At 39.1% G+C, this 18,415-nt stretch overlaps 1 protein-coding gene across 3 annotated transcripts in view; it reads right to left on the bottom strand.

Moving 5' to 3' along the window:
- PHTF1 (putative homeodomain transcription factor 1) overlaps positions 1-18,415 on the bottom strand; it is a 48,018-nt gene that overhangs the window by 9,584 nt on the left and 20,019 nt on the right. For 2 of the 3 annotated variants that reach the window (XM_006149619.3, XM_027772312.1), the window contains 10 exons: positions 13,286-13,442; positions 11,075-11,212; positions 9,613-9,772; positions 8,112-8,285; positions 7,877-7,966; positions 5,873-6,094; positions 3,592-3,720; positions 2,925-3,197; positions 1,448-1,579; positions 883-969 (listed from right to left, as the gene is read on the bottom strand). In XM_006149619.3, the coding sequence (XP_006149681.1) occupies positions 883-969; positions 1,448-1,579; positions 2,925-3,197; positions 3,592-3,720; positions 5,873-6,094; positions 7,877-7,966; positions 8,112-8,285; positions 9,613-9,772; positions 11,075-11,212; positions 13,286-13,442 (1,562 nt within the window). The remainder of the gene's footprint in view (positions 1-882; positions 970-1,447; positions 1,580-2,924; positions 3,198-3,591; positions 3,721-5,872; positions 6,095-7,876; positions 7,967-8,111; positions 8,286-9,612; positions 9,773-11,074; positions 11,213-13,285; positions 13,443-18,415) is intronic. The other variant, XM_006149620.3, reaches the window with a different exon arrangement.

Here is an 18,415-nt window from a genome sequence, read left to right on the forward strand (position 1 = left end):
AAAGGGTCAAATCTGAAACAATGTTGGCATCAAAACAAATACTATAACAGATTGTAGCCCACTGGATAAAAATAAGGACATGATTCCACTGTGTAAAATATGAATGGCAAAGAGAAGGTCTGCCTATGAGTGACAACTAATCAAGGTAGAAGGAATGAAGTAGTAAGAAAATCATTATCTTGTAATGATCATGGTATGACAGCTTTATTATCAGTTAAAAAAAAATCCAAATAAAACTAAATTAGAGTGACCTGAGTGAGAGTCTTTTCTTTTTCCTTTTTTTTTTATTTTGCTAAAGGCCACATGCACTCACCCCAGAGAGAGAGAAAAGAGAAAAAGGGAAAAAGAGGGGGCCAGCAGGTGGATGGTAGTTAAGGCACTGGACTCCCACATGGCCAACCACAGTTTGAGTGCTGGGCCTGGTGGCTTGATTTCTCACCTTCCCTTTCTTTCTCTCTATGTTCAAATTAGAAATAAAAATAATAATAAATAAAATTAAATAAATAATTCTTAAAAAAAAAAAGAGGAGGGAAAGTGAGAAAGCACCTCCTATGGTGCTCTCGTCTCTGTCTCTCCTCTCAGGACTTTGGGCACACATATACACCCAGCTAGTTTTTCAAGCCGCCAGGTCCGGGACTTGAACTGTGCTGTCAGTCATGTGGGATCAAGCTGCCTTAACCACCAAACCACAGGCTAGTCCAGATCCAAGAGTCTTAAAGGACTTCAGAGTTAACTTTATTCCCATTGCAGAAAGAAAAATAACAAATACCCAAACTAACAAGACAGATAACATTACATGTAAACACCAGTGACCTGGTCTAAGACAAAGTGAACCCTACCTCCAGATTTCCATTTTCCATTAAAGTAGATAGGAAATTTTACCTGGGCACAACAAATGAACGCAATCGAAAGCGTCAGTAAAAAGACTGAAGACACAACTACATCGACTGAACGCTGTGGACCCCGTCTCTGTGAAGTGAGATACACGTTAGCATTTCAGATTACTGCCACAAATACTAACAGCCCTCCTATCAGTAACATTCCAAATCTTGCCACATTAATGTTTAAGTAAACATGTATAAGAAGTTTCTGACATAGGATCTTAGCAAGTTTAACTAAGCATTTCCAAACTAAGAGGGTGACTAATTCATTGACATATATCAACTGGAATATTTCCCAAAGAAGTCAGAAGAGATGCAGTAGCTAACTGATCACTCTGGTTAGGAAGTTAAAATTGTCTTTTCCCCTCTCTGAGCTCTTACTGACCGATCCTCACAGCGCTGCGGCTGGATCACGTACGTCTAACTCACCCACAAAGTCTGCTGGCCAGGTGCACACCCCGCCCCATACCCAGCCCTTCCCCACCCCCGGAAACGGCTGCCAGGAGCTTCACTTGTTCCCTGCACGGTTTCTGTGTGTGTTCTACTGCTAATCAAATAAAACTCACCTTTAGATAGGAGCGCAGTGATAACCATATTTTAATGTTCTCCACCTTTTTAAGTCTGAAATGAGGTATTTCATATTTCCTAGCTTTTCTGGCAGAAGTAATATGGCTGAAGAGTTTTGCAAATAAAAATCTCTATAAGAAGTTAAAAAAAAAATCACATAGTAAAATGTATGAATGTGTCTCTATGTGTGTATTCATGTAACTGTCAACAATATCCCCAGTATATAAAAAAAAATCTTTAAAAGAACAGAATTCCAATCAGCAATCACTATAATAGGTAGTGAAAAAATTTCATTAATAGCTCATTACCCTGATGCTTCCAAATACAAGAGGAGACTTCAAAAAGTTAGTGGAAAATAGAATAAAGTACAAGTACTTTGGTACAAAAATAATTTTGAAATCTATGCATAGTTTTTTTCATAATATGCCTTATCCTTGAATGTTTTTGTTTTGTTTTTGTAATAGGACATGTGTGCTCACCAGACAGAGTGAGGGAGGGAGGGAAAGTGAAAAATCTCCCCCCAGAGAGAATGGTCATGCTGCAATCCCTTCTCCTCCATTCTCTTGGGATCTTGGGCACACACACACACACGCACGCACGCACGCACGCACGCACGCACCCAGACTTATTTTCAAGTCACTGTCTGGAACTCGAACTACAGTCTGCCATGTGGGAGTCCAGTGACTTAACCGCTATGCCATCTGCTGGTCCCCATATCCTTGAACTTTATGAAGACACCCTCATGTACTTTTTTTTTTTTTTTAAGAATTATTTTATTTAACTTTATTTATTTTTTTAATTTTACCAGAGAGGGACAGAGGGTGAGAGAGAGGGAAAGTGAGCAAGCTGCCAGGTCCGAGACTCAAACCACAGTCAGCCATGTGGGAGTCCAGCACCCTTAACCACCATGTCACCTGCCGGCCCCTCCTCGTGTACTTCTGCACAATATGGCTCACTCTTAACATTTGCAAGGAATATTCTTTGAAGGCCTTTGTGAAACCCCCGACCTCACAAACTCAAATGTTTATACATGATTCTGGCTTATTTCCAAATAACAATTTCATTCAAAATCATGTTTCTTTTGCATATTACCAATTTATGTTCTCATTTTAAAACACTTAGCGAATTTCAATGAATTTATTTCTTGCTTGGCCACTTTTCACAAAAACAGTACCACCCTGAGAAGCTCTAGGATTCGCTACGGCACGCTGAGGGCATGTGAGAGCAGTCAGCTGGCTTGCTCACTGGCTAAGCCGCCTCTACACATGCAGCACCACAGAACTTCAGACTGCAACATGCAATTTGTAAACAGCCAATAACATGGATGTTAAACCCACACGAACCAAGTCCATTTAGCAACCCTGCATTGCCCACATTCACTTTTAGGAAGAAACGATATCAAGAGGACCAAAGCAATTCAAAGCTGTATCACACTCCAAAACAGGGGGAAGACATAGCACGTATTTGTCCACTGACCTGTTTATATGTTCTCTCTGCCACACACATCATGAAAAAAAAAATCCAAGTAAGACACAACCTTTCCAAAAAGTTAATTATAGACAAAATAATAACAGGTGTAACAGGTGGCGCCCCACAAAAGAGAGTCAAGACCTCCTCAGCAGAAATGGACTTGAGTTGATCAAAGTTCTTCTCCCGGAAAAGTCGGTGCAGAAATGGAAAAAAAGCTAATCCAATGGTGACGACATTTCCCAGCATCTGATAACCTACTCCTTGCTGATATGCATTAACCTGGAAATTAATATGAAATTTCTGTCATTACCACAAAGCTAAATGGAGTTACAAAGCATTATTTATTAAATGCTATTTAGATTATTAAAAATACATTTTAATGTTATAAATAAAAATGACATGTGTGCTTACAATTTTGTAGATCTTATTAAAAATTAGGCCTAAATGAAATAGGTAGAGTAGACCTGCATGACTGAGTATCCTAATAGAGATCATGTGTAACAAAACAGATACCACGTAAAGACTGACTACACAACTAATATATATAAATACACACACACACACAGATATCCCAGTGTGTGTGTATAAAATCTGTTTCAAAAGCAGAGCTTCTGGAATCGTAGACACAGCTCCGGCCACTGGGCCGACGTGCTGAAAACACGTGCACTCTTACCCTGCTCATGATGATGCCGCTTATTTCCAACACAGACATATCCATCTTTTTGCACTCGTTTCCCTCCCAGATTATTGCACTAACTCGATCAGAGGCAGGACTTGAGTTCTGAAGCCAGAATAAATGGTTCTGAGAAGAAAAATAGAAATCTGTTTTCCATTCACTCCTTTCCTGCTTTAGTTTTTCTCTCCCTCTGTGCAACCCCACGACGCATTCACCCGTGTTCAGCCTCACCAGTCTCTCTCTCACAAAATTCCGATAACCACCTCCACGAGGCTGGCTTCTGGTCCTTTTCTCTATACTCAGTCATTATCTGGAGAGAAGCTAAATCTTCTATAATTCGAGGTAGGATTCCATGATCTCCAAGGTTACTTCCCTCTCAAAAGGTGCAGAAGTGAGGATAAGCTGGTGTATTCATAGACGTTAGGGAAGAAAGAATTTCTAGACCAATGCGACTGCACTGGGAATAGCAGGAGCGGCTCTAAGCAGCTTTACACATCCGTGAACGACTGTGGAGTTAAGCCTCCCTCTGGTCTAACTTGGACACAGGAAAACACAAAAAACTCAAGCTCAAGAGGAAACAGTATGATGAAAGCAGTCCTTGACCTCCTCTGCCATGTTATGTCTTACTCTTCATGAAGTCCCATTCACCAACAGGGTCCTCTCTGACAGCCATTAACCTCCCTTTTGCCCTTCTCTAAAGTTTAAAACCCTTATAGTCTATAAATTAGCATCTAATAGTATGGTACTTCTTTTTTCAAAAAAGAGGTGTTTTTTGTTGTTTTGTTTTGTTTTGTTTTGCCATAGGGCACATGCACTCACCAGAAAGAGAGAGAGAGTAAGAGGGAAAATGAGAAATCACACCCCCCCAACCCTAGGAGGGATGGCCATGCCACCATCCCTTCTCCTCCATTCTCCTCTCAGGATCTTGGGCATCCACACACACGCACCTGGCAAGAGTTTCAAGCCCTGAGGTCTAGGACTCGAACCATGGTTGGCCGTGTGGGAGTCCAGTGATGTAACCACTACATCATCTGCTAGCCCAATAAGGTAGCATCCTACTTCCTATATGATCATTTTGTCCCCAAAGTAAAATATAAGTTTCTAGAAAAGGACCGTATAGCATGTTCCTTCGTTTTCTACCACAATGCTTAGGGTAATGCTAATGAGCATTTATTGATTTTTATTCACTGATTCAATGATTTATCCAATAAATATTTAGGAGGCACCTACTATGTAACATGCAGTGTGTATACACTGGAGAACAAGATAGATGGCCTTGCTATCAGGAAGCTTAATCTTCTCAAAGAGGCATAATTAGATGAAGCTACTCTACAGCACGGTATGGAAAGGAAAGGGTGCTTTAGGAGTGTATGGGAAAGGCTCCTGAAGGAAGTGTCACTGGAGCCAAGACCTGCCTAGAAAATAAAACAGAGTGAGTCAAAGGAATGAATACTAAAGAAAAGGGCCTACCATGTGTAACCAGTGTGTAAAGGGCCAGAAATATATGAGGACTGGTACATACCAGGAACAGGAAGGTGTGCTCTCGAATTAAAGTAACTGTGTGAGGAGTGGGTAGGGAACAGTCAGAGGTGAGACCGCTTTAGACCAAATAAAGGAACAAAAGCAAATATTCCAAAGATAGAAAAAAGGATTTTAAAGGGAGTGGCATTATCAGACCTGAGTTTTAGAAGGACTGCTCAGGCTGCCTAATATAAGGCAGACACACCAATCAAACAACTCTGTTCTTACAAAGTGAACATTAATAATTGTTCTAAAAAAACTAATGAAAGGGACCAGCAGTTGGTGTAATGGCTATGTCGCTGGACTCCCATGTAGTCAACTGCGGTTCAAGTCCCAGATCTAGTGGCTTAAGCTCATGCCGGGTGCGTGTGCGTCCGTGCCCAAGATCCCAAGAAGAGAATGGAGGAGAAGAGATTGTGATGTGGCCATCCCCCCTGGGGGGCGATTTCTCGCTTTCTGTCTCTCTGTCTCTCTCTCTCTTTCTGGCGAGCACATGCATGCTATAGCAAGAACCTCTCAAAAAAAAAAAAAAAACTAATGAGAAAAATATTATGAAAAAAACTTAGGTCAGCAATTCTAAAGTATGTCTCTCTGAGTTCTAATTCCAACATCTTCACTGATAAACTGTGTTCAAGTTCCTTGTCTCTAAATTGGGGATAAAAATAGTACCTACATTATGGGATCATTATACAGTTAAATGAACTAACACAGTGCCTGAAAAACGGTATACAGTGTTACTATCATCACCTTCACACACCTGCTGAAAAACATCCTCTTTGGGGTCACGTTTGGTCCCTGAGTGAAGAGTATTCACATGGGCCCCCTCACTGTCACTGGTGACAGATGACCGGCACTCTGGGCCATGCAGCAGGTCATCCCATAACATATCCTCCGTCTCTGAGTCGTGGCGGGTGCTTTCTGAGTCTCTTCTTGACATGTTGATGCTTCGAGAGCCACCACTCACACCAGATCTAGAGCCCTTTAAAAGAAAACCAAAAAAAACAAACAAAAGATTAATTCAGCTTTAAAGATAATTATGTATCTGAAATAAAACTGAATAGTTTATCTATAAGCCTCGTGAGTCAATCACCATATATTCTTTTCTTCACAAGGCTTCACATAACAATGATATACTTTCGCATTTAAATGTTTAACTCTGAAAAAAAAATGTGGACAATTTCACATGTACTTCGAGAAAAAATTAGATCTATTAAAGTTCACTGTTCAATGTTGAAGATGAATACAGATATATCCTTCATTTGATTATTATACACTGTATGCTTGCCTTAAAAAAACATTCTGGAGCCCACAAAGATATACTTCAATAATATGTACACCAGAAATCATAATTAAGTTCTTGGAAAAGTGGACAAATAAATGTTAACTCTGATGTTTCTAGCAAGCAAGGGTTTGAAAGGACTCCCTCTAAGAAGTTACTGTCATATGAGACTATTCAACTAAGGTGCTCTGGGATGGGAATGACTTCCGTGAGCGTACCCAGAGGACCCCTTCAACGAGCTTGGCCAAGACTTTTGTCATACATGGAGTCCCTTACTCAAAATATTATGAGCTTGACTATAGGCCTAGTCACATCTAAGGGACAGCCTCAACATGTTAAAGGATAAACAGGCAAAGAAAAGCACAGACAATTTAGCTCTCCTGTAATGCATGAAAGGTTTTCCATGACCCTGACTGCCTTGTTGATCAGAATAAAAAAGAAACCACACCACCGCCATCTACTCTGCTCACATCTGAATGACAATATTCCAGTTGTGAATGATGCCACAATAAACATGGATGTGCAAGTGTTTTCCAGCTGAGTGTATTCCTATCATTTGGGCAGATACCCGGGAGTGGAACTGCTGAATCATATGGTAGTTTATCTGTAGGTGTTGGAGGAACCATATTGTTCTCCACAGTGGTTGTACAATTTACATTCCCAACAATAGTGCAGGAGAGTTTCTTTTTCACCACAGTCTTGCTAGCACTTACTATATTTTTATCTTAGCCATTCTGACTGGGGTTAGGTGGTATCTTATTATAGCTTTGACTTGTATCTCCCTTATGATAAGGGATGTTGAGCATTTTTCATGTATTTTTTTGGCTATTTGTATGTTTTCCTTAGAGAGTTATCTGTTTAGCTCATTTGCTCATCCCTTAGTTGGGTTGATTTTTTTTTTTTTCTGGTTAACTTCTTGAGTTCTCTATAGCAGCCGTGATACTTTTAAGATGAGAGTCAAAGCAAGAAATAATTAATTCCTTTTTAAGGGGTAAGTAGTCATCTAAAAATTCCTAGATAGATGGATAAATGTTGGCAGGGGTTGGGCAGGTAAATATAAACACTATAAATAGATGGACAAATGCTGACAGGGGGTGGGTGGGTAAACACAAACACTACTGAGGGCAACAAGTAAAAAAAGAATGGAGGGACCAGCAGTTGGCGTAATGGCTATGTCGCTGGACTCCCATGTAATCGACCGCAGTTCGAGGCCCAGACCTGGTGGCTTAAACTCACACCGGGTGCATGTGCGTGTGTGCCCAAGATCCCAAGAGGAGAATGGAGGAGAAGGGATTGAAGTGTGGTCATCCCCCCTGGGGGGTGATTTCTTGCTTTCTGTCTCTCTGTTTCTGTCTCTGTCTTTCTGGTGAGCGCACGCGCCCTATAGCAAAAACATCTCCAAAAAAAAAAGAAGAAAAATGGATAATGCTATTACACTCAAGAATACACCTTAAAAACTTATCTCTCAAAAGGATATTTTACCTGGCTGAAAGCTGCTGATTCAAACTCTGATTCGGCCAGACTGTCTGAATCACGCACAGTACGACACCACCTCGTAGTGGTTTTCTTTACCTGCCAAAAATCAAACCAATAAACATCAGGAATAATAGCAATAAATAAAATAATTCTTAAAAAAAAAGGCATGTTAAGTACTTCATTGCTATTCAAGGATTTTACAATTAGCTCCTATACTTTTGTAAACTAAAATAAAGATTACCTGAGAGTTTAGCTGCCTTGAAAGTATTGATTTTCTGTTCTTAACTTCACAACCATTGTCACTCGAGGCCCCTTCCACACTCCTGCGCAATAACATCATCTGCGTCCGTGCTTCGCCATCTTCCTCACTTGACAGATCATCCGAAATCCCATTGCCCACACGCCTAAATACCTCCTGGAAAGAGAACAGGAAAGCCTTCACAAGAGACAGCTCCAAATATTCTAGTAAGCTAGGTACATAAAGACAAAAAGTTCTGTCAAAACTACCAAGCAGTAAACTAAACCAAAATTGAAGGATCCTATATATTATTTGATCTCAATAAAGATAATTAACTTGAGGGAACCAGCAGAGGGCGTAACGGCTATGTCACTCGACTCCCACGTAGACGACCATGGTTCAAGTCCCAGACCTGGTGGCTTAAATTCACGCCAGGCATGTGTGTGTATGTGCCCAGGATCCAGAGAGAATGGAAGAGAAGGGAAAGTGGCGGACTTTCTTTCTCGCTCGCTCTCTCTGTCTCTCTGGCAAGTGCTATAGCAAAAATCTCTTAAAAAAAAATTGGTTCACGTCAAACTCAGCCTGAATCAAAGCTGACTATGCCACTTACTATGCAACCTTGAACAATTTATTAAATCTGTCTGGGGCTCAGTTTTCTTTCTTTCTTTCTTTCTTTTTTTTTTTTTTTTTTTTTTTTTTTGTGAGAGGTTTTCACTATAGAGTGCGTGCACTTGCAAGACAAAGAGACAGAAAGCGAGAAATCATCCCCAAGGGGGGGATGGCCACGCCACAATCCCTTCTCTGTCAGTCTATTCTCCGGATCTTGGGCATGCATGCACATGCACCTAGCATGAGTTTAAGCCACTGGGTCCGGGACTCGAACCGTGGTCAACTACATGGGAGGTCCAGCGATATAGCCATTATGCCAACTTCTGGTTCCTGGGACTCAGTTTTCTCATCTGAAAAGTAATGATAACAAAAGCACCAACCTTACAGTGGGTGAGAAAAATGAAAGAAGTTAGTATGTGTAAAGCGCTGAGGACAATGCCCAGTTATAAGTAATGGCTCAATAAACATTAGACTAAATGCCAGTCTAACAAATAAAGCATTTTAAGAGAAACTATGCAGCTAGTTTTAGATACAGTGCAGACTATCTCTGCCTAAACCTAGAAAACAGTTTCCTAGTCCTTACTATGCTGTCACTGCCTTTCTGGAACATGACAGCAGCATCCACACTAATCTGTCTATTACATATACTGGCCTACTGCTAAGCCTGCATTAGTGGCAGAATTAATAACAAGCTCTAGTCCTAGAAATTTAAAGAACAGGTTCCAGTCTTCATGTGATACTTTCTTTTTCCATATCCTATGATTACACTAAGTTGTTAAGACAAACTTATAAGCCTATTAGTATCTATTTCCTATCTCTAGCAGAGTCTGAGATTAGGAACATTTTACACAGGAAAGAGAATATCTTATTATATTTATAACCATCTAAATCTTACCTTTTGGCATTTTTCTCCATCCGAAAATTTTGTTTTCTCTTTTGTTTGCCACAGTCTCATCTCTGGTCGACACTGTCTCTTCTTAATGATAGGATGGAGATAACTTGAGTCATTGTCAGTTTCAGTTCCTTTGTTAGATAACAATTTTACTCTTTTCGTCCTATTTTTTAAAAAGGAAAAAAAAATTACTAAACAGTTTTCTGAAGATAACAACTTCCATGAAGTAACCTTCTTCTGAGAAGTAGAATGTATTATTCTGAAAAATCAAGCAAAGTTAGAAATCATATTTTTCAGGACTCTAGCTTAAGGGTGTGGAAAGACAGGATATTCACTCACTGAGACTCATAGAGAATGTGAGTTTATTATTCAAAGACCCATATCAATTAAGAGAGAGCATGTACTTTTTAGTTTTGTAAGGAAGTAATTCATAATCCTCTCTACACATCTCTCAAACACAATGCCAACAACCTCATATTGCCTGTCAATAGTACTTCATAGAGTATCTTCCCCTCTCCTGTCTGATCTGTGTAAACACTATCCATCTTTCAAAGCTCAGCAACTCTCCAGCCCTTGGTGACTCTGGCTGACAACTGTACAGCAGAATAATCACTCCATCTGCTGAACTGCATGGCCTTTAGTTAGCATGTAATTTCACTCATACTATTTTTATCTTACTGCAACTACTCCTACCTGCTACTCTTATCTCCTAACTACATGGTATAACAGAGACGGGAGAGCACAGTGCCTAACACAACATTCAGCACAAAGAACACAAACACTTCAACAAAATTAGAGTGCAAAGATATCCTCAGAAAAATATGTGAACATACTTCATCTTCAAAAAAGTAACTGCCAACATAACTTTGTCACAATCATTAATATATGATAAAATATGCATTTCTTTGAATATACAAGTGCCGTCACCACCTGCAAAATATGTATGAGATAAAATCTGTCTTTGAGCCATTTCCCTTTTTGTCCTACAGTCCATTAACTACCAAGTTCCTATGCTATATACCATTTCCAAAGAGGTATCGCTCTTAAACTGAAGAATATCTGATCTGCTTAAAATTCTTTTTTCTCTCAAATGTTGGCTGGTATTGCTTAAAATATTTACCCTTTCAGAGTATTTATATTAGGCTGACTGGAAAGTCATGACGTATTTTTCTATGCAAAAGTGTGTCATGACTTTCCTGACAACCTAATTTTTTTGTGATGTTGTAGTCTAAAAATATCACTGAAATCAAACAGAATAAAAGATGTATGGTAGATTTCTGGATTCACAGATAACATGACTGACAGTGGAGACAACATTTGGAGTAAGTAAATCCTTCTAGAATCCTCAAAAATCATGCCACAATAACAGCCTGCAATGCTTACACTGATGGCCTGATCATAACACGTACTCTCTAAACACCGTTGTAAATTTAAAATTAAATTTTAAAAAAAGTAAGACTCTCACCTGTTGCCAAAGAGAGTCCCCCAAAAACCACCAATAATAGGCGCAGATTCCAAAGTTTCTATTCCTCTGACTTTATCAGAGGAGTTATTATTTCCATTTTCTCGGTTCCCATCACCATTTACAGTTTTTCGTAACTTTCTACAAAAAAATATTTCAATAACTTCAGATCATTCAAGAAGTTTTCTAGTTCCACCTAGAGTATCCCTACAGAAATTATACTAACAGGTTACTACCTAAAATTAAATATAGTTAATTTCATATTTCTGATTCAAGAACTAACACAGATTACAAACTAAACTCCTATGCTACCATTCTATTCGGTCATCAAAAAATAGAACTGCTATCCAGAAACTACTAGAAGACAAATTTTCACTTCTATGAATAAGAGTCTTTTCAAGCACACTCAACACCATGGGCAGAAGAAGCTAGGTCTTTATATATAAACATCAGATTTCTATCTACCTCTTGGTATAGTTCATCAGGATAACAAAAAATAACAGCAATTGATCACTTTTTACCGATACCCTTTACAGTTAAAAGATATCCTCTAGGGCCGGCAGATGGCGTGGTGGTTAAAGGCGCTGGATTCCCACATGGCTGACCATGGTTCGGGTCCTGGTGGCTTGCTTTCGTGCTTTCCCTTTCTCTCTCTCTCTGCCTCTGTCTGATCAAATGAAATAATAATAATAATAACAAATGGAAATAAATAAATAATTCTTAAAAAAAAGATATCCTCTAAAAACCAATAAGACATAGCACTTGATAGCCTTAGAAAATATTGATTTTAATAGAAATTATTAGAAATTCCTAGAAATTATTATTTACTAGAAATTACAAATCCTTAGAATTATTTCCTATAGAAACTATTCAATCAATTTAACTGAATTTACAAAAAAAAAATTTCTTCTGTAAAAAAGAGAGAGTTTTGGAGGCAAGCAGATGGCTTAGGGGTTAAGATGCTGGATTCCAACATGGCCGACTCAAACTACTTAAAGTGTAGTTTGAGTCCCAGACCCAGTGGCTTGAGACTTAGGCCAAGCAAGTGTGCAGACAATCCCAAAACCCCAAGAGAAGAATGGAGAAAGAATTGCTGCATGGCATTCCCCCTGCAGGGTGATTTCTCACTTTCCCTCTCTCTGTCTTTATCTGTCTGTCTATCTCACTCTCCAGCAAGCATATGCGCCCTAAGGCAAAAACCTAAAAAAAAAAAAAATTTTAATTTAGAAAATAATATTCAAAAATAATAATATGTTTAAAGTCACTGTACCAAATGAAAAAATATTATTTAGCAATTGCTTAAGGGAGCAAAAATCTAGAGCTATTCTCAATAAAGATAATATAATTTTGGAAGAAAACATTACAAATATCTAAGAAACATTCAATAGTTCCATAAATCACATATACCATATAACCAATAAAAACACAACATGAATTCAATATATTAAAAAGTCCGATCAATCTTTATTAAAAGTCTAGACCCCTTGGAAATCTATTCTCAATGTATGCTTTTGAAAAAGGTAAATTTGGGGACCAGCAGTTAGCATAATGACTATGTCGCTGAACTCCCATGTAGTAGACCACAGTTCAAATCCCGGACCCAGTGGCTTAAATTCACGTCGGGTGCGTGTGCGTGCGTGCCCAAGATTCTGAGAGGAGAATGGAGGAAAAGGGATTGCAGCGTGGCCATTCCCCCTGAGGGGTGATTTCTCACTTTCTATCTCTCTGTCTTTCTGGCGAATGCACGTGTCCAATAGCAAAACCTCTTAAAAAAAAAAAAAGGCACGTTTCCAATAGAAAAACCCCTTAAAAAAAAAAAAAAAAAAAAAAAAGGTAAATTTGTTAGTAGCACTAACACAATGTACCAAGATTTTTGTTTATAATACATTTTCACCAAAGTTTGATTAAGACTGTATTTCAAAGGGAACACTTTTCAAAACCATTATGTAAGATACATTTTTATACATAATAATACAGGAATTTTCTTTTTAAACAACTGTACCTGAATGACAAAATATCGCCTGGGGTTAAAAAGTATAACAAGGTTTTTTAGCATCAAGGAGAAAAGTGAAAAGTAAAGCACTGGCTTTTTTAGGGAAAAAAAAGTGAAAAATATACACAAAAGAAGATGCTTTTTCATAATTTAATCCAAGAATATAGAAATATCTACTATACCTTTCTCAGAAAACACACAATTACAACTTCTCATCTTACCTTCTCCTCCGATTTCCATTGTTTCCCGATGGCCTTGATATCTGAGTAGACACGATTTGACAGTGGACAGTTCCCATGAGTAGCATAAGGCACAAGGGTCCGAGTACTTCACTTATGTTCACAATAGGCATCATAAAATATAACACGATTGCTATAACTGAAGAGAAGAAATTTAAAAATCTAAAATATGACCATTCATCTTTAAAATTAATTCTAAAAGTTTTACAAATTATTTCTACAAAAATCTATCATTTTGAAAAGTAAATAATTTTCTACAATTTCATCTACTTGCACATTAGCTGAGTATTAAAATCTAAAGCTCTAGAAGAATTTGCACGTTTTTAGCAGTGTTGAAAATCTACATATTCCATAAGGGTTACCACCACAAAACAACTAACTGCTGTATAATACATTTTGAAGTGATGTTCTGCTCAAAAGAAAAGCATTTTTCAAGGTCCAAGGTTAAAGCAACACTGGAATTTGAACCCAAGCCATTGGGTTCCAAAGCCCTAACTACTAAATTATATTGTCTCTGTATATATGTACATGAAATGTTCAAAGAATAAATGATGAAAGAAATAGAAAAATACCAAAAATTATCTCTAGGGCCAGACCCACAGCATAGTGGTTAAGCACTGTGTGTAGGAAACTGGGTCCCACGTGGCTGACAATGGGTCAAATCCCAGTCCCAAAGGCCTGAAGAAAACATGGTAGGTATATGTGTGTGCATGTCCAAAATCCTGATGGGAAGGAGAAATGGTGGAAACCATGCCCCTGTAGGGGCTTTCTTTCTATCCCTCTCTCTTCAGGAAATGCAAACATCCTCTGGTGAAAAAAAAAAAAAAATTAATTAATTTTTAAAAATTGTGTGTGTATATATATGTGTGTGTGTGTGTGTGTGTAAATCCAATGATTTCCAGATGGATTTGTCTGTAGCACTCTGCTATGTCTGGATACCTGCCACATAGTGAACACTCAACATTTGTTGAATGGATGAAATCCTAACAAAGCAAATATGGCAACATAGCAAAAGAATAATTCAACAAGACCATGCAAGGTATATGCTAGAAACACAAAGACAGTTTAAAGGTAGGAAATCTACTTTAGCACCCTATCCCGAATAAAGACGTTGTGAATCAGGGACAAAACAACATGACCATTCTTACTGTTGTTACTAAACACTACTTTGAAATGTTAACTAATTTAACAAAAGCAAGTGAAATGGATAGAAAATGAGGAGACTAAATTTTCCCTATTTTCCAACAATATAGTTAAAATGGCTGGTAGTAACCATTTTATATAAATCAATAGCATGCCCAAGATCCCGAGAGGAGAACGGAGGAGAAGGGATTGTGGCGTGGCCAAACCCCTTAGGAGGTGATTTCTCGCTTTCTATCTCTATGGCGAGCAAAAACTTCTCCCAAAAAAAAAAATCTAACAAAAATATAAAATATTTTAGCTTTAGGTGTATATCAACAGTTGAATTATATTTTAAAAATGTAGCTTACATGAGTGGATTTCAAAACGTTCATGGAAAATGGAATTAAAATACAAGTTTATTTTGGTGCAAAATGTTTTTGAAATTCACGCATAGACTTCACAACATTCAGTATAGGTTTTCGAATACTTGTGTCAAAATAAACTTGCACATTAATTCCATTTTTCTATGAACTTCTTTTAGTCCCATCATACATGCAACCGAATAAAATTCAGCTGTAAAAGTGAAGAAAATTATGACACATGGATGATCTTGAGGCCATTATGCTACATGAAATACGAGTTACAAAAGGACAAATTGTGTATGACTGCACTTATAAGAGGTAACCAGAGTAGTCAAAATCATAGAGACAGAAAGTAGAATGGTGGTTTCTGGGGGCTGGGGTTTGGGGGGAAATGGGCGAGTGTCTGTTTACTGAATATAGAATTTTAGTTTTGCAACATAAAGAGTTCTGGAGACAGAGGTGATGATAGTTGCATATCAAAACGAATATACATTTAATGCCACTGAACTATACACTGAGAAATGGTGAAGACAATAAATTTTCTAGTAATAAGATCTAAGCAGGCAGTATAAGAAAAACAACCCTACAAGTTTACTGAGGCCTAAAACAGAAGTCTTAATTAAAAGGAGACCTATGGGACCAGCAGTTAGCATAATGGCTATGTCACTGGACTCCCACATAATCGACCGCGATTCGAGTCCCGGACCCGGTGGCTTAAACTCATGCTGGGCACGTATGCGTGCATGCCCAAGATCCCAAGAGGAGAATGGAGGAGAAGGGACTGCGGAGTGGCCATCCCCCCTGGGGGGTGATTTCTCGCTTTCTATCTCTCTGTCTTTCTGGCGAGCTCAGGTGCCCTATGGGAAAAACCTTTCAAAAAAAAAAAAAAAAAGAGACCTCTAACATATTGTTATATAGAATGAATACTGTGGGACCAGCAGGTGGCATAATGGTTACGTCGCTGGACTCCCAATCAGTCAACTGTGGTTCCTGTCTCGGATCTGGCAGCTTAAACTCATGCCAGGCACATGTGTGTGTATGCCCAAGACCCCAAGAGGAGAAGGGACTGCGCCGAGGCCATCCCCCTGGGGGGTGATTTGCCGCTTTCTGTCTGTCTCTCTCTCTTTCTGGTGACGGCACACGCCCTATTGCAAAAACTTCTCAAAAGAAAGAAAAAAATAATGAATACTGCAAAGGATTTTGTCCCCAACCTCCAAAAAAGTGTGTGTATGTGTGTGTGAGAGTGTGTGTGTGTGTTTGGAGGTGGGTAGAGTTGTGAGAATTCTAACCCAAATTTTGGGGTTGTTTTAGGGTTTTTTGTTTGGAATTTGTTTTTTGGTTTTTGTTTTTTATTTGCTAGAGGGCATGTGTGCTCACCAGAAAGAGAGAGAGAAAGAAAGGGAAGATGAGAAAGCACCACCCCAGGGAACCAGCAGTTAGCATAATGACTATGTCGTTATGTTGCTGGACTTCCACGTAGTCGACCACGGTTCGCTTCCCGGACCCGGTGGCTTAATACCCACGCCGGGCGCGTGTGCGTGCATGCCCAGGATCCCAAGAGGAGAATGGAGGAGAAGGGATTGCAGCGTGGCCATCCCCTCTGGGGGGTGATTTCTCACTTTCTGTCTCTCTGTCTCTCTCTGTCTGTCTGGCGAGCACACGCACCCTATAGTGAAAAACCTCTAAAAAAAAAAAAGAAAAAAGAAAACACCACCCCAAGGGGGTGCCAAAATCTTTCCCCTCTATTTCTTCTTTGGGATTTTGGGCATGTATGCACATGCACCTGGCATGCTCTTCCAGCTGCTAGGTCTAGGACTCTAACCACAGTCAACCACATGGGTTCCAACTGCCTTAACCACCATACCTCTGGGTGACCCCTGGAGTTTTTTTTTTTTTTTTCTTATCGTGATAAAATAATTCTAAGGCTGGCTCAATGACATGGTGGTTAAGACAGCCAGATCACACATGGCTTACTGCGTGGTTTGAGTCCCAGACCTGGTGGCTTGAGAAGCACAGGGGGCATATGTGTATGTGTCCCCAAAATCCCAAGGGAAAGACAGATGAAAGGGAAAGGACTGTAGAGTGACCACTGCCATGGAGGTGCTCTCTCCTCTCCCCCTTTCTCTCTTTGGCAGGTGCATACACCTTATAGCAAGTAAAATAAAATAAAAAATAAATAAATAACTAATCCTAAACTATTATGAAAAGAAGAACGAAAGCCTAACAAAAATGTTGAAAAGCAGAATAATAGTGGGTAATTGTCCTACTCAATATTAATGCATATAAGCAGCTCTGATAATTAAAGCAGTGTGGTACAAACATGAGAATAAGCATATGAATCAATGGTACAGAATATGAAGTCCTGGAACAGACCGTGATATTTATGAAAATTTAATATATACAATTTAATATACAGTAATCAAGAAGTAATCAGTGCTATAATAACATATGCATGGAAAAATACTTCACTGGGCCCTTACACATGGCCAAAGAAATGCACATTAAACCATTAAATTTTGCATATCAAATTAGGTAGCAATTTTTTGTTGTTGAAATAACACTCATAAGATTGTGATAAAACATGCACTGTCTCTTGGGAAAAGCAAATGGCATAATGGTTACATTGCTGGACTCCCACATGATTAGCTGTGGTTCAAGTCCAGGACTCAGTGGTTTAAACCTCATGCCAGGCGCGTACATGTATGTAAGTGCCCAAGATCCCAAAAGGAGAATGGAGGAGAAAGGACTGTGGCATAGCCATCTCCCCCGCCTCGGGGGGTGATTTCTTGCTTTCTGTCTCTGTTTATCTGATGAACACACATGCCCTGTAGCAAAAATCTCTCTAATAAATAAATAAATACAGAAAAATGCACTCTCATCCTATTTCTTTATTTCATTCGTTTATTTATTTGATTGTTTTAGGTTTTTTGCTATAGGGTACAAGTACTTGCCAGATAGAGATAGAAGGAGAGAAATAAAGAGAGGGGGAATGAGAAATCACCTCCCGGGGGGACAGCCATGCTGCAATCCCTTCTCCTCCATGTTCCTCTCGGGATTTTGGGCACACGCGCATACATGCTTAGTATGACTTTCAAGCCAACGGTCTGGGATTCAAATTGTGCAGTCACCACCTGCTGGCCTCTCCTATTTATTTCTAAAAGAACTGTGCCACTAGCAATTTCATTGTGTGTACTGAAAGAAATGCTTGCCTCCTTTGATATGTTAATTCTATTTCAGAGAATAAGTCCTAAAAACTTAATAAAAAATATGGTGGCTGGTTCAATAGCCTCACACCTTTGGGGATATTTCTCCCCCTTTCTCTCTGTTTCTCCCCTTCTCTCTGGCAAGCAAATGCATACTTTAACAATTGGGAAAAAAAAAAAAAAGAAAAAACTGAAAAATTTTGTTCATTATGGCATTATTAATAGGAAAGTGAACATTAGATGCTCATAATATGAGAATAGTGTCCTCATAAAGGAAACTCCAGGGACCAGCAGTTGGTGTAATGGCTATGTCGCTGGACTCCCACGTAGTCGACCATGGTCCGAGCCCCGGACTCAGCGGCTTAAACTCACACCAGGCACATGTGTGTGCGTGCCCAAGATCCCGAGAGGAGAACAGAGGAGAA

The sequence above is a fragment of the Tupaia chinensis genome, unplaced genomic scaffold (genome assembly GCF_000334495.1).
Source record: "Tupaia chinensis unplaced genomic scaffold, TupChi_1.0 Scaffold000270_2, whole genome shotgun sequence".
Taxonomy (NCBI): domain Eukaryota; kingdom Metazoa; phylum Chordata; class Mammalia; order Scandentia; family Tupaiidae; genus Tupaia; species Tupaia belangeri.